This window comes from Malaya genurostris, chromosome 2 (assembly GCF_030247185.1).
Source record: "Malaya genurostris strain Urasoe2022 chromosome 2, Malgen_1.1, whole genome shotgun sequence".
NCBI classification, from domain to species: domain Eukaryota; kingdom Metazoa; phylum Arthropoda; class Insecta; order Diptera; family Culicidae; genus Malaya; species Malaya genurostris.
Genome location: NC_080571.1, coordinates 342080948 through 342097366, shown reverse-complemented (window position 1 = coordinate 342097366; position 16419 = coordinate 342080948). Strand labels below are relative to the sequence as shown.

Below are 16419 nucleotides of genomic sequence, written 5' to 3'. Positions count from 1 at the left end.
CCAAGAACAAAATATTTATAGAAGATGAATTTGTTAATTATTTTATATTCTAGCATTTAGAATAGAGTATTTCTTAAGTATTTCTCTTATCTGATGCTGATGCAGTTTATTCAATGGTATTTTATTTGAAGATAAAACTACTGGGTCAATTTACTTAATGAAATTGAAATAGCTCATCAATAACGAAATAAGATATTATAACTAATTTTGATGTTGAACAGATATTGTACAATGTCTTGATCCCTTGATGAAATATCACGAAAATATCAAGTATCGCTATGACAACACAGAAACATCAAGCCAAGATATGATGGTAAAATTTGTTATTATTTTGACCTTTGTTTGCTATTTACACCTACCCGGGAACATGTATTGGTATATTGAATAAATAGTAAAAATACTTCTTTGTTTGATAAATTAATATTTTTTTCTCGGTAGCCGGCTGCCCAGATCAACCAATATAACCAATTAATCATTTTCACAAATAATTAAAATAATAAAGCGGAAATAATAATAATAATCAATTAAGACGCGCGTGAAATCTGTTGACCTTTGTTTGGTAATTTAAAATGATTTGTCAATTTTTTTAGAATCCACTATTTTGTCTAAATCCTATTCACTCGTTTATTTTGTAGCAGGTAATTCCATTTAGAAAAAATAATGAAGTTTTTATTCGTTACGCGATAGTATTTCAAATTTTCCTTCAGTTTTCACTCATATGAGCTGTGAATCAAGACTTCCCGGGACGTCAGTATTGGATATTGTTGAAACGTTCCCTCGGGAAGTCAGTGAGTTGAAACAGTCGCACGCAAATATTACCATCACTGAAACTTATACCAACAAATATTCTAACAAGTGTTGGACTAATATTCTTTCCCATTCCTTAGACGATCTACGTTCGGTCCTGGCCGGCACCGGTACTGATCAATGAATTCTGGGGTTACCAGAAGTTGTACATTGAAGGATGATTACCAGTCCCAGGTTGGATCATCTAGAAAATCCCTGTAGTATTTCAGTTAATCCCGATCAGTAACGAAGTAAGGAGTGTATCGAAAAGTAGTTAGCAACATTGATTATTGAATAAAAAAGCGAACAAAGAACATATTTTGACATCAGTTTTCGATATATTGTAGAAAAATTACATTTTTATGCATTGAAGAAAATCCTAGTTTCTATGAAACGTTCGCACTTTGGACTTGACATTCTTCATTAAATTCTGCACAGTTACTTTTGTGACTTGCCCAGTTTTTTTTAACTCCTGCATATTTTGGGACACTGTACCTTCCTTCCGAAAGTGCCGCTTGACAATTGCCCAATACCTTTCAATTGACCGAAGATCCGAGCAGTTCAGTGGGTTGATGTCCTTTTCCACGAATTGTACATTATTTTTTGACAGCCACTGTCGAACGGAGTTGGCGTAGTGGGCTGAAGCCAAATCCGGTCAGAAGAGAGGAGGAGCCTTATGCTTTCTGTACAGTGGCAGCATTCTCTTCTTCAAACATTCTTCCTCGTACACCTTGGCGTTAATTGTGCCCTTCGTGAAGAAAATCGACGACCGCTAACCACAGGTACAAATTGCTTGCCAGATCAACACCTTCTGCCCAAACTTTTCCATCGCCACCGTGGTGCCAGCGTCGTCCAGGTCCTGGTACACCGATTACGTATAATATTGCGGTTCGGGCAACGCTCGGGAGTCTTCCTTGGCGTAAGTTTCGTCGTCGATCAAGATGCATCCGTCTTTATTCTGTAGAATCCGATTATACAGTTTTCGCGCTCTTATTTTGGCCTAAACTTGCTGCACCAGGGACTTTTTCGGCACCTTCTGTTTCTTGTACGTTTTCAGGGAGTGTCGAACTTTGATCCGTTGAATCATCCCGATGCTGGTGTTGAACTGCTTGGCCAAATCCCGCGTCGACGCCGATTGGTTTTTCCTGATGTACTCAACCACTTTTCAGTCCCGGCCGGGCTGGCTCGGACCCGTTTTCCTACCGGAACCGAACTTCTCGATAATATTTTTAACACTGGTGTGGTGCACTTTCACCCGTTTTTTTTCAATTTCGTTGTACGTGACACCACTTTCTGAGCACCAAGTGTGCAGAATTTTCTTTCGCGTTTCCGGATCAATTCGACTCATCATTGAAACGATAAACCATACCGAAACCAATCGATTGCGCAACTGTTATTGACATGTAAACAAACATATCACCGCAAAACACGCTGCAAAAAATTTAGTCATTTCAGAGTAGTAACTGTTTGAATGTTGCTAACTACTTATCGATACACTCCTTATTTTCGATCAAATTTTCAGTAGTATGAAAATCGTAAATATCGAAAAAAAATTATTTTCCATCGAAAAAAAAATTTAAAAAAAATCTATGAAAAAAATATTGCTCAAAGCCATGTATCGCAGCACTCGTAATAACAGCATCATCAACCGTAAAACGTGTAAATCAAATTTTCAACAGTCCCTCAATTTTTTTCCGCTATAACTTTTCCCGGATCCAGAACCGTCTGCGGGATAGCTTCTCAAGCCGCACGTCACGCGACCGCGACCGCTACGAATTCTGTTGCATCTGCGTTCTGTGTGTGCGAAGAAAATTATGAATAATTAGGAAACAAGCTCTCTCTTGAAGCAGTTCAGCTGCTGGCAGCAGTTCTGAGCTAGCGCAAGCCATACCAGGAAGAAAGATTGAATAGAAGACGAAACAAAAAAAAACAATAAGCAGCAAGCAAAAGACCAATTGAAACATTATTTAAAAATAGCATTCAATTACACTTCCAGCATCCGACACTGCTGAAAGAAGCAAGGAAAGAGCGGAGAGAAGAACGAGTTATTCCCTGATCGGAAGCTGCGTGTAGAATGCAAACGCCTGGATTATGAAATTTGTAATAATTATACTCTCGAGCGCCATTATTGATAATACGCCGATTAAGCGTTATTTTCAAATAACAGACACGAATAATTTAAATACTTAATTTTAATTGCCCCTTACCATAATTGTTTAGATGCAGTTTTTTTTCTTTTTCCTTCGCACAAGTGATCATAGCTAACTAACTAACTAACCAACTCCGGCTAACAACGAGTTACTTACCGTTTACTTATGTACTCGCATGCAAATTGCGCTACATTCAGATGGAATACCGGCGTGTCTCTCGTTTTATCCGGTGAAAGAGAGGCAGCGGCCATCAACGATGATTAACGGTAATTTAGGCTCATCTACTCGCGGCGGTACGACACTTGCATGCGGGGGCCGGACGTCAATTGTATCGCCAGGAAGGTCGAAACGATTCGCCCTTTTTTTTCCCTGCACAGAGATTTGCCTTCTACTGCTGGCCTGGCGACTTATCACACACTGGGGATGCGCGCACAAATTCTCGAAACCGATTACCGGCAGCAGTACGTTAATCTTTGTTAACATACTCTACTAGCCGGTGTGTGTGTGTGAGTCTGTGCACAAATGTGACAGCCGACCATTGGAAAATTGCCGGGAATGCACGTAAATTGTCGATGTTGTTTAAATAAAATACTTGTCTGTCGTGACAAGTGAATTGCGCGACGAATCTTGATGGGTATTATTTTGAGATGCTGGGGTGTCTAAAATCGCAAATTGTAAACAAAACTGACATTTTGATCGATGTCGGTGACGGATTTTTTGACGGATTGACGCATCAAGTGGACACCTGATTTCTTTAACTCTTCTTCACCAAATGCTAATCCGTGGGCAGCAGCTGCGACTTTTACTAGTTGACAATCGGAGGGAGCTATCTTCAAATTTATGCTCCGGAAAAGTTCCAATCGAACAACAGCAATTGCTCCCCTTAAACCGAAACCAGCTGTCTGTCTGTCCTAATCTCGCCGGGCCGATAAATTGAAACAGAAGCGCGTAGCATTTCCGAAGAGTCAGTGATGCTGCACAGCGAATCGTTTCATGTGTGTGTGAGTGTGGGGTGGAGACGCGCCCGCTTTTCCCTCCCGCAGGAGCACTTGGTGACTTCTTAGCGCTACTCATCCTTCTCCAAAATTTCGAAACGAATGTCACCGAGCAGGGAGAACCCGGCACCCGTACCCCAAGTGACACGCAAATGAGATAAATTTAAAAATAAACTGAAAACATATGTACAATATGATCGACGCACCACTTCGGAGAACGTGGCTCCAAAAAAAAGCATAGGCAGAGAAGTGTGTTATTTTCGTGTGTACAATCCCGTATAATAATTGCGCTCATAATTTATACTGAAAGCAGAAATTGTTTTCTAACTTAGAAACGCCATAAAAACCACACACTCTCGCGTACACAGCCTTGTTAAGGGGCGTGAATAATTTTTTTTCGTTGAAATCATCGGCGACGAAGGGGAGAGGGGGGAGGGATGCGCCGGCAGGAAGTTCATGAACTGACAGAAAACAATTACACATGTTTCGCGTAGTAGTCAGCAGCAGCAGCAGCAGCAGCAGCAGCAGCAGCAAAACAGCAGAATGTTTGCCCTCCCCGAAATCTCACCACCAAACCTACCAAGCAAAGTGCGCGCTGTCAAACCGCAGAGGAGAGGAGAGAAGAGCTACGAAGGATTTTAATTTCATTTTTATTACTCGAAAAACACAGCGAATTATCACAATTTTTATTAATACGCTACATCCGCTCTCTGTTTAAAACCCGGAGGCGCCCGAAAATCTCCCTCTGGTTGTTGCCTTCTGATTCTGCTGGGCGCATCGCTGGGCATGCTGCCTCGCCAAAACTGGACCCCAAATTGCTGATCACTTGATCTTTTAGCACTAGCCTGTCGAACAAATTCTCCTCCCGAGGAAGGGAGGAAGGAAGAATGGATGGATGGGGAAAGTTTCACCACAATTAACTGAAATTGCGCTAATTCGAAAATCTTGTTTCAAAGCCTAGAACCATCAGTCTAATAGAAGGTAATAAAAGTAATTACCATTATGCTAATTCCAACATTTTTTTTTTGCTTCTCAGATTGGTTGGTGAAATGTGCAACTTTTCAATAGATTGAACAGTTCTACAACTTGGTGAATAACGTCGATTGCGCAACTCCCGTTGCGTCTTGAAGGTAAAATTCAATTCCGAACATTACGCAAGTATGTTCGGCTTGATTTTAAGTCCCTCACTCGGTTCGAACTTGATTGGTAATTAAAATTGTATAGAAGATTAATTAACACTACTTCTTTTGGACAACCAACACCATTTTATTTTTTTTTCGATTTATGGCACGGTTGGATCCATTTCAAATGGTATCAAGCCGAAAACGGAAAATACACATGATGATGATGATGACGGTGATGATGCAAATCCACTTGCAACGAACGATGGTTACGCGTGTGTGGCCAGCAGAAGAGCTAATTCAATCTCGCGTTTCAGACAGTGCAAAACGGGGTGCAATTACTGAAATAGACACAGGGAATTAAAAGGGGAACATTTACGCGGCGGAACCGATTGTTTTCGATTAGTAATAATATGCCTATTGCCAATTCACCAAATGCCGTATTTGCTATTATTTCTTCCGAAAAAAAACCTTATAGTAGATAATGATAGAGGCATAACCGAAAGATTGACGTAAAGACTGTCCCAGAAAGTACCCGGGTAGAAGTGATTTGCAAACCAATAACAAATTCTGCTATTAAAACCAAACATCTCAATGGTAGAAATTAACATTATTTAGTTTGAAATAAGAGTTAAAATATCAAAAATCATAACAAAACTTGCATGAGAAAATTGCAACAAAATTTGAAATTCTGTCATTGTAATATGAAACCAAGAACAAAATATTTATAGAAGACGAATTTCTCAATTATTTTATATTCTAGCATTCAGAATAGAGTAATATCATTAGTATTTCTGATATCTGATTCTGATGCAGTTTATTCAATAGTATTTTATTTGAAGATAGAACTACTGGATCAATTTACTTAATGAAATTGGAATAGCTCATCAATAACGAAATAAGATATTATAACTAATTTTGATGTTAAACAGATATTGTATAATTTCTTGATTCCTTGGATGCAATATCACGAAACCATCAAGTATCGCTGTGATAACACAGAAACATCAAACCAAGATATAATGGTAAAAGTTGTTATTATTTTGATCTTTGTTTGCTATTTACACCTACCCGGGTATGGACGCACTTTGATTTCGCTGTAAACAATTCACAAGTATTAGATATTCAAATTTTATTCGATATAATGATAATATTAGACTACAACAACAGGATATTATTCTCAACATTTGCTACTTAGCCATTGTAGACTAGCTGGCGCACCTTCTAGCGAACGTTCCTCATTAAATTCCGTACAGACTTCTTGGCGACAAGTTTTGACACTTTTTTCCAATCTTTTTCGAACTGTTGAATGGTTTCGGCTGCCATTTCCTAAGATGTGCCTTCGTTAATGCCCAAAATTCCTCAATTGGTCGAATTTGTGGGCAATTTGGTGGATTCATGTCTTTTGGGACGAATGTGACATTTTTGGTAGTATACCATTCTACCGTTGATTTCGAGTAGTGGCAAGAAGCAAGATCTGGCCAGAAAACAACAGGATCCTTGTGGCTTCGAATCATGGGTAGAAGTCGTTTTTGTAAACATTACTTAGATGTATATTTCGCTGTTCATTGAAGCAGTGGTGATGAAGGGTTTCGAAATCTAACCGCAGCTACAAATTGCTTGCCAGACCATAGCTTTCTTACCAAATTTTTCGACTTCAATCGATGTCTCGGACTGGTTTAACACTTGCCCTTCTCCCACCGTATAACAGATCGGCTGAAAAGTTCGTATCGTTTCTATGGGGCGCCACTAGAATTAAATCCATACCACTAGAATCAAATCCATACCATTTTCAGTTAGTATCAACCTTCAAAAGATACGTGTATAAATTTGACAGCTGTCTGATTATTAGTTTGTGAGATATTGCATTTTGAGTGAAGCTACTTTTGTTATTGTGAAAAAAATGGAAAAAAAGGAGTTTCGTGTGTTGAAGAAACACTACTTTTTGATGAAAAAAAGTGCCGCCGATACCAAAAAATGGCTTGATGAGTGTTATCCAGACTCTGCACCGGGTGAAGCAACAATTCGTAAGTGGTTTGAAAAAATTTCGTACTGGTCATATGAGCACCGAAGACGCTGAACGCAGTGGACGTCCAAAAGAGGCTGTTACCGATGAAAACGTGAAAAAAATCCACAAATGATTTTCAATGACCGTAAAGTGAAGTTGATCGAGATAGCTGACACCCTAAAGATATCAAAGGAACGTGTTGGACATATTATTCACGAATATTTGGATATGAGAAAGCTTTGTGCAAAATGGGTGCCGCGTGAGCTCACAATCGATCAAAAACAACAACGAATTGATGATTATGAGCAGTGTTTGGAGCTGTTATTTCGAAATAAAACCGATTTTTATCGTCGATATATAACAATGGACGAAACATGGCTCCATCACTTCACTCCGGAGGCCAATCGACAGTCAGCTGAGTGGACTGCACGCGATGAACCGAACCCAAAGCGTGGAAAGACTCAACAATCGGCCGGTAAGGTTATGGCGTCTGTATTTTGGGATTCGCATGGTATAATTTTCATCGACTACCTTGAAAAGGGAAAAACCATCAACAGTGACTATTATATAGCGTTATTAGAGCGTTTGAAGGACGAAATTTCAAAAAAACGGCCTCATTTGAAGAAGAAAAAAGTTTTGTTTCATCAAGACAATGCACCGTGTCACAAGTCGATGAAAACCATGCTGAAATTGAACGAATTGGGCTTCGAATTGCTCCCTCATCCACCGTATTCTCCAGATTTGGCCCCCAGTGACTTTTTCCTGTTCTTAGACCTCAAGGGAATGCTCGCTGGTAAAAAATTTAGAAGCAATGAAGAGGTAATCGCTGAAACTGAGGCCTATTTTGAGGCGAAGGACAAATCGTACTACAAAAATGGTATCGAAAAGTTGGAAGATCGCTATAATCGCTGTATCGCCTCTGATGGCAATTATGTTGAATAATAAAAACGAATTTTGGCAATGTGTGTTTCTATTAAACGATACGAACTTTTCAGCCGAACTGTTACACTGAGGTCTTTTTACGCGGGGGATACGTATCGTGTAAAGAAATGCACGAAAAAAACCGCGTAACTTCGGAGATTCGCGTAAAAAAACCTCAAAACTAAAGAAAAAAATATTTTGATGCCAAAATCTTAGAAATGCATGGAACGTCCAGATCTGGTGTAATCTGAACATTTTTTGTTTTTGAAAAAAGCTCTAAATTTTCTACATTTTTCGAAATAATACTAAATAATAAGAAATCGAGTCACATTCTCCAGAAGCTTTTTTAACGAAAGTCAGTTCTCCGAAAGCCCATTCACCGAATTTCAGTTTGGTAATTCATTCGGTGATATAACCTATTCGGCCATATGCATAAAAAAACGTTCCTCAATGTAATGCCCTATATGGTTATCACACCATCTAACGGATCTGCATTCGGCGAAACGACTTGTAACGGCCATATGACTTATTCGATGAAACGGCATTCGGCAAAATGACACATTCGATCGAATGATGTTTTCGCCGACAATGTGCTGAACGACGTGAATAACGAATAGGTTGGAAGTCTAAAACAGTTACTTTTAGTAACTTCAAGGTCATAACAACCTAATTCTTTGACGTTCGGTGAAATTATCTATTCAGTAAAACTTTTCCTTCGGTGAAATGATCCATTCGGTGGTATGTTTCATTTGTCGAAATTACCCAGATTGAAGGCCTTTAGATGTATTTTGCAAAGTTACCGAATTGGCCATACGCATTCGGAAAAATTACCCATTTGGTAGAAATGATCCAATGTTGAAATGCACTGACAAGTCGAAACGTGAAAAAACAAATTTAGTTATATTCTCTTAGCACAATATGAGGCGGACCCCTGAATGATCATGATCCAATCAGTCAAATGACTTATGCTGTGAAATTTTCCTGACCGAAATGAAGTATAAGTTACCAACTCGGCAAAATGATACATTCGGTGAAATGACCCATTTGGCGAAAAGAGATAGCTTTTGGCGAAATTAACCATTTGGTCAAACGAACCAAGTATTCGGTAAAAAGCCCCATTTGACCATTCTTATTCGCTAAAACGAATTTCTACGTGGTAATCCGTTCGGTCAAACAATCTATTCGAAATTATCCATTTAGCGAAATGACCCATTCGGTCAAATCAAATGATTTATTCTGGGAAAATTATCTGTATATGCATTCGTCATCCTAATTCTTCTATTTCTTGAATCTTGAAATAACCTTTCGTAAAATTCATTGACTTTCGGCGAAATGAACCGCTTAGCAAAATGACCCATTCGCCTAAACAAATTCGAAAAACTGCTTCTGGTTAAATTTTCCATTTTGCAAAATGGCCCTCAGTAAAATGTGAAATTATGCATTCTGGTGAAACGGTTTTCTGCTAAATGATCCGTTCGGTCAAACCTAACGACCCATTCGACGTAACGACATTCAGCAAAACGATCGTAATTTCCTTTACCAAAATGTATAATATAGGGGTGATGATGAGGGGAAAGTGGGGAATTACGAATTACGAAGCTTTGATGTTGATTGATAACTCAGCCGAAAATCGCCATTTTACAGGTGACTTAATCCCTCATACGATGGAATTCATAAAGACCTAATTTTTCTAATGACGGAGAATTTCATTGATAATTACTTAATATTAGATTAGCAAGAATTTTACTGAATTTTTTTACATGGAATTTCAGACGCAATATTAAATGTTCTTTCACGTAAATTTGCGTGAACTGCGACGCTCCATTTCTGTGCATCCAATAAGATGAACTGGGTTTTTTCGAAGTGTAATTTTCATCTTTTCTATCTTCATTAGTTCGACTGCTAACGAATGTATGAGATGAAGCATAAAAACTATGATGGCAGATGTTTCTTATAGATGTATGTCGGGTAATGACAAATAAGACTAATGGCTCGAGAGTCTCTCATTTTCCATGAAAATTTGCATGTCCGAATCGTAAATTTTTAGTAACCTGAAATAAATAATGAGAAAATTGTCGTATAAACGACCCATTTGATGCAACGGCATTTAGAGAAATAACCCATTCGGTCAAATGGCTTCCTTGTGGAAATTATCCGGATTAGAAGTAGTAATGAATGGGTTTTGCAAACCTATCTTCTATTTGCAATAACTTGAAGTGATTTTCTATAAAAATTTTTGACTTGTATTTCACCAAAAGTTCAACAAAATGGTTTACTTTGATCCATTCGAAAAAACGGATGTGGGTTAAATTCCCCCTTTTGGCGAAACAGTAGTCCATAGGCATTCAGAGAAACGGCATTCGATGAAATGACCAAATCCGTCAAACACATTCGGAGAAACGGTTTTCGGCTGAACTATCATTTATTTTCTTGTTCGAACAAACAAATTGAAGAAACTGCATTTTTATTCCTCGTTTTCACTGGTCTAGAAATAAAAATGGTTTTTTTTTAAATCAACAAAATCTGGACAGAATAGAATTTGAAATAAAACAAATTTGCTGTTAATTCAATCAAAAATACGTTTTTTATTCGTTTCATTGTGCATTAATAGTTATCTAAAAACTGATTCCAGTTACTTAATTACGCCGCATCAAAATACCACGAACTTTTTAGTAGTCCTTAGGGTTTGTGCAGACTTCTCTGCAACCGAATTAGCTACTTTTGTTCAATATTTTCGATATTTTTTATAGTTTTAGCTTGTTATTTATATTTAGAAAGCTCTCTTCAGAAGAGCTCAATGCCGCTTTATAGGTCGCAACACCGGGCGGGACTCCATTCGTTTTATATCTTTCCAAAACGTAGTGACAAAATGCCAAATCAAGCCAGAATAACGAGGAAGCGACATGGCTGCGTATGGAATGGTAACAATCGTTTCTTAAGACATTCTTCATGGTATATTTGCTTGTTTATCGTTTCGGTAGTGATGCAGCTTTAGCTTACTCGAGCACAGCAGCAAATTGCCTGCCAAACCAAGTATTATTCTTGGCCTTTTTCTTCGTCCTGAAATGCTCCTCTACCACGTTCCATTGCATGGTACTATAAAGACCAGAGCCGGTGAAACATATTAAGCCCAAATGGGTAATTATTCGTACCGGGCAGAACGACTCACTATTTTGAAGTATTATTTAGTCGATTTTGAAATAATATTTTGTTTCGATATAACTTTTCATGAGACGCGTAAATTCGAAGCTTGAAGCGTTTTCGATATTTTATTGTAAAACGAAATTGCGCATTTAAGGGTTAAATACAATATCAAACTACAATATTTCTGCCAATATTTATTTGGAATATTAAGTCAGCAGTCTTTTAGGTTCCGTATAAACTTATTTGTGTTCATTTAGGGGTTTTTGGTTTGTACGTAAAGTACATATTTAGTTTCGATTTCTTCGCGTTTCGCCTTCGGCTCATCAGGGCTTAAAGCAGTTCAAATTGAACCGCCATCTCCTCCTAACAGTTCATTTGTGTTTGCAAATTTTCGAAATTATTTCTTTGAGAACTTTGGTTACCCTGATCGTTTAGTTGGTTGAGGTTGATGGTGAAAGATGTCTCGCATGAATCAAAAGCAATGTCTTGGCATTACATTCCTTCTGTGGAATTTGGATTTTCTGTTTCAACAGACTTCGCAGCGGATTCTTAGCATACAGAATCATTTCATGGCTAGTACTACGATCCTACTGACACTATGAATCATTCCACGTCGGGGCTCGAACATATGACAGAATAACTAATTCCAGTGCTATTATGATCGTATGCGAAAATCTGGGCATGAAAAAGATCTTTTCCAAATAGGTACCTTTCGTATGTTCGCTCACAATCTATCAAAAGCAACAACGCATCAACAATCCAGAGAGCTGGTCGGCACTGTTTAGTCGCAATAAAAAGGATTTCTTGCGTTGGTATGAAACAGTGGACGAAACATGGATCTATCTTTTTTCTCCGGAGTTGTTTCAATATGTATACGGGGAAAACGCAACAGGTAGCTGCAACAAGTATGGCGTACCAACAAAAGTTTTTAGTTATTAATGCGTTAGGAGTTATTATTGCGTTTGAAATATGGAATCATAAAAAACGGCCTCATATGAAACAGAAAAAATCATCTTTAACCAAGACAATGCACCGTGCCACAAGTTAATGAAAATAATGGCCAAATTGAACGTATTGGGCACCGATCTATTTCTTCACCCACCATATTCTCAATAACCTAGTCCCCAGCGACTACTTGTCATTTGATGATCAGAGAGAATTATCGCCGCAACTGAAGCCTATTTAAAGGCCATGGACAAATCATTCTATAAGTATGATATAAAAAAATTAGATAATAAATAAAGAAATTTTGCTCAAGAAATGTTGTTTTCCTAGTTAGTTCCTGAACTTTTTAGACGATGTGGAAGCAACCTTCTCTACGACAGTATCGAACCGCACAGAGTGCAAGTCGATTCGACACTGAATTTGGTTTTCTGTGAGTAATTTTCTCAAATGCGAACGCACTCATTGAAGTAAAAATAGCATGATGGGTTTCCACAGTACGTACCGAAAGATTTGGTCTCTTCAGCATCATTCTTGGCTTCCTGGCTATTGTCAAACGTGTATCGAAATATTTAGGAACGTTATGGATAGTGTTTGCAGAAAAAAACAAGCTTTGTCGGCAAGTTTTCCTACTGACAGATCCGGATTTTCAATGCGATCGCACACAATGGCTTTTTCGCTCTTGCTCTTTTTTCAACGCCACCTTCGATCTAAAAGCTTATTTTACACAATGAACAGACATACGTTCAGGAAGTGTTACATTAATTCGATCGAAAAAAGTAATAGTTGAATAAATACGCAATTTTTAAATCGCTGAACATGTTTAATGAAATCGGTGACGTATCTTTAATATTGGCGATGACTCACAAAATTAATCCCAAATTAAGCAATTACTGGAATTTACGCGAATAATTAGGAGTGAATGTTTTCGTGATTAGCAAAAATAAACGATACCCAAATGCTCATTCGGACCGAATTCACCATGCCGAATTCGGACATATCTTCCGAACAGAAGCAGTAACTTGTAAGGGCTAGACCAAAGCCACTCCGAATCGATACCCGAAACCCAAAATGGAATCTACTGGAATGCATTCCCAGATTAATATTTATTCTGTTCCGCATTGTACTACTCTCCAAACTTTTCTCGGTAATGCTCTTCCATCACATGAGTAAGCAAAAAAGCACCCGACCCAATCCAAGAACCAAAAACTACATCCGTCCGGTTCATGCACTCATACAGCGCCAAATGGCTCCTCGAATCGCTCGAACCTGAACTGTGTCGTGTTCCATTAAAAAGCATTAATCTTTATTATTTTGATCTAGATGACTCACCAACACTGGCAAACGACTACTAAATCCGTTCCGTTTTTGCTGCTGGTGCTGCACGTTTCGTGCACGCGTATTTGTGTTTATGTGTGTGTGTGAGAGTATGCTAGCAGCACTAAGCCACAGTTCCAAAAGTTACAGAAATTTGAAACTGTGCTCTCTATAATGTTGTAGTTTCTCGCCTCCGAACACCTTCCTACCTTCGGCCCCCCGTTCTCCGGACCGGATCGACAATTTCATAGAAACAATAAAAACAACCGCCCGATCGGTTCTTCCCCCACATCATCACAACTTTCAATCATAGCGCCTGCGTTTTCCTGACGGTCTAAAAAGTTTCACCCCGTCGCGATGACCCTCCCAAGCCTCGACAACATTATTCTCGACCCGAAAAATGCACCACTACTGCAGCACCAAATCGCTCACTCTAGCAACAGCCACAGCACACTTCGTTTTTCGCCGTTGCACTGGTGTTCGTCTGGAATATTAATCAAGTTTTCCCTTTCCGTTCTTTTTGCAGATTCCGTCCTTTGTTTGGAATATATTTGACACCAACCACCTCGCGGGTAACTGCAGCCCCATTCAAGGCAGAGTGCAGCAGGAAAATGGATTTCCGACGAAAGCTTAAATGATCTCAAACCAAATAAAAAAAACTAGCAACCAAGTCTAGCAGGAAAACTACTACCTCTGAAATACTGAAGAAGAAAAATAAACCAAGTGAAACAAAAGAAAAAAAAAACACACACAAAAAGAGTTACAAGCATAAGAAAAGCCCACCTCACAGAATCCCAATTCGACTGCCCTCCCGTATTCCGGAAGGATTTCTCGATGTCTTGAATGACGACAGCAACTGTCGCAATCCAGCAGAGTGAGAATCAGAGACGATTTCCGGTCATCCCGGCGCCCTGGATCCCCAGCGAACCTTTCGTGAACAGCAGCAACAGCAGCAGCAGTACACGGGCAAGGATGAATGAAACACAGCAGATGCATACGACGGACACCGCCAGCCAGCCGAACAGCGTCAGCAACCTGAGCATACACAACAACAACAACAACAACAACAACAACAACAGCAGTAGTGCCAGCAAAAACCGAAGTGGCAATAGTAACGATGCCAAAATGGACCATCACCTTCAACTATTGCAGAGGGAACGGGAACGCGAACGTGAGCATCACCATCACCAGCAGCATCAGCAGCAGCACCAGCAACAACAACAACAACAGCAGCAGCACCAGCAACAACAGAGAGAACATCAACAGTCGTCGTCTCAAAGCCAGACTCAGCTGCATCGGCCACTATCGCCGACACCCTCGGAGCAGCAGTATGCACTCAAATGGAATGACTTCCAGTCGTCCATCCTCTCGTCCTTTCGGCATCTGCGTGACGAGGAGGACTTTGTCGATGTGACGATTGCCTGCGAGCAACGCTCGTTCACCGCACACAAGGTACGTACACAATCAGGGAGTGGGGGAGGAAATGACCGCAGTTGCGGTTTTTTTTCTTCTTTTTCTTCTCTCCCGTTACCCGACTCTATAATCAGGCGTAGATTAAGGATTGATTTTTAAAGTAACTGTTTTAATCCGTTCGGACCGTTGACGATTGCAGTTGTTGTTGTTGTTGTAACAATCTGATTTTCGGCAGTCAAATACATGTTATTCTAAAAATTGCTGCTATTTGATAGAACAATCTGTTAAATGGAATTCTTCATCAAGATTGAGATTGCGATTGCGATTTTTTTCCTAAAACGCAAAAAACGCATGATTTTCCAAATGAATATTGATATTTTAATACTCCAAGTATTCAACCACTTGATAACCAATGAGCACGAATTAATGCCACTTTAAGGCAGTACATTAGCATTTAATAAGCATTTTTGTCAAGATCTCAATGTCGTGTTTGACATGTGGCATTTCACGTCGAAATTTCTAATCACAGATCGATTTACCACAGACAGGACATGCTTTCAGATTGCTGATATAGAGCTAGTAAAACTTTTATGCACACAAACAGCTATTATACTGCAGATTTTAATATTTGTTTGTAACAAGAATAAATGCGATATTTTTTTATTTCGTTCTGTGTTAAGATAACTAGCCAGAAATCTGAAATTTAGCTATACGTGGGAAATGCACTTTCGAGTTGTGTAACGATTTTATATTTTAAAAATGAGAACATATAATATCTGTTGAGTTCTACTGTGGTTATAAACCATCTCGGTAGCCAATGAGAACGAATTAATGTCAGTTTATGACAGCATATAAGCATTCGATATACTGATAATATTAGGCTACAACAACAGAATATTATTCTCAACATTTGCTACTTAGCCATTGTAGACCAGCTGGCGCACCTTCTTGCGAACGTTCGTCATTAAATTCCGTACAGACTTCTTGGCGACAAGTTTTGACACATTTTCCCAATCTTTTCGAACTGTTGAATGGTTTCGGCTGCCTAGACATGTTTCCTAAGATGTGCCTTCGTTAATGCCCAAAATTCCTCAATTGGTCGAAGTTGTGGGCAATTTGATGGATTCATGTCTTTTAGGACGAAAGTGACATTTTTGGTAGTATACCATTCTACCGTTGATTTCGAGTAGTGGCAAGAAGCAAGATCTGGCCAGAAGACAACAGGATCCTTGTGGCTTCGAATCATGGGTAGAAGTCGTTTTTGTAAACATTCCTTGATGCATATTTCGCTGTTCATTGAAGCAGTGGTGATGAAGGGTTTCGAAATCTTACCGCAGCTACAAATTGCTTGCCAGACCATAGCTTTCTTACAAAATTTTTCAACTTCAATCGATGTCTCGGACTGGTTTAACACTTGCCCTTCTCGCACCGTATAATATTGTGGTCGCGGCATGGATTTGTAATTAAGTTTCACGTAGGTTTCGTCGTCCATGATTATGCAGTTCAAATTTCCAGCAAGAGTCGTATTGTACAGCTTTCGAACGCTTCGGCAAGCAGAGATTAGAAAGTTGAGTGTCTGTGGATGTCGTCAAGGTGGTGTACTATCCCCATTTTTATGAAAC

General features: G+C 39.1%; 1 protein-coding gene across 14 annotated transcripts in view; it reads left to right on the top strand.

Annotated features, from left to right (window-relative positions):
* The window catches only part of LOC131431869 (protein abrupt), a 202859-nt gene that overhangs the window by 72585 nt on the left and 113855 nt on the right, over window positions 1-16419 (top strand). For 13 of the 14 annotated variants that reach the window (XM_058597796.1, XM_058597795.1, XM_058597797.1 and 10 more), the window contains exon 3: window positions 13911-14836. In XM_058597796.1, coding sequence (XP_058453779.1) covers window positions 14228-14836 — 609 coding nt within the window. In that variant the 5' untranslated portion in view covers window positions 13911-14227. Of the gene's footprint in view, window positions 1-4967; window positions 5062-13910; window positions 14837-16419 lie in introns of all 14 variants that reach the window. The other variant, XM_058597792.1, reaches the window with a different exon arrangement.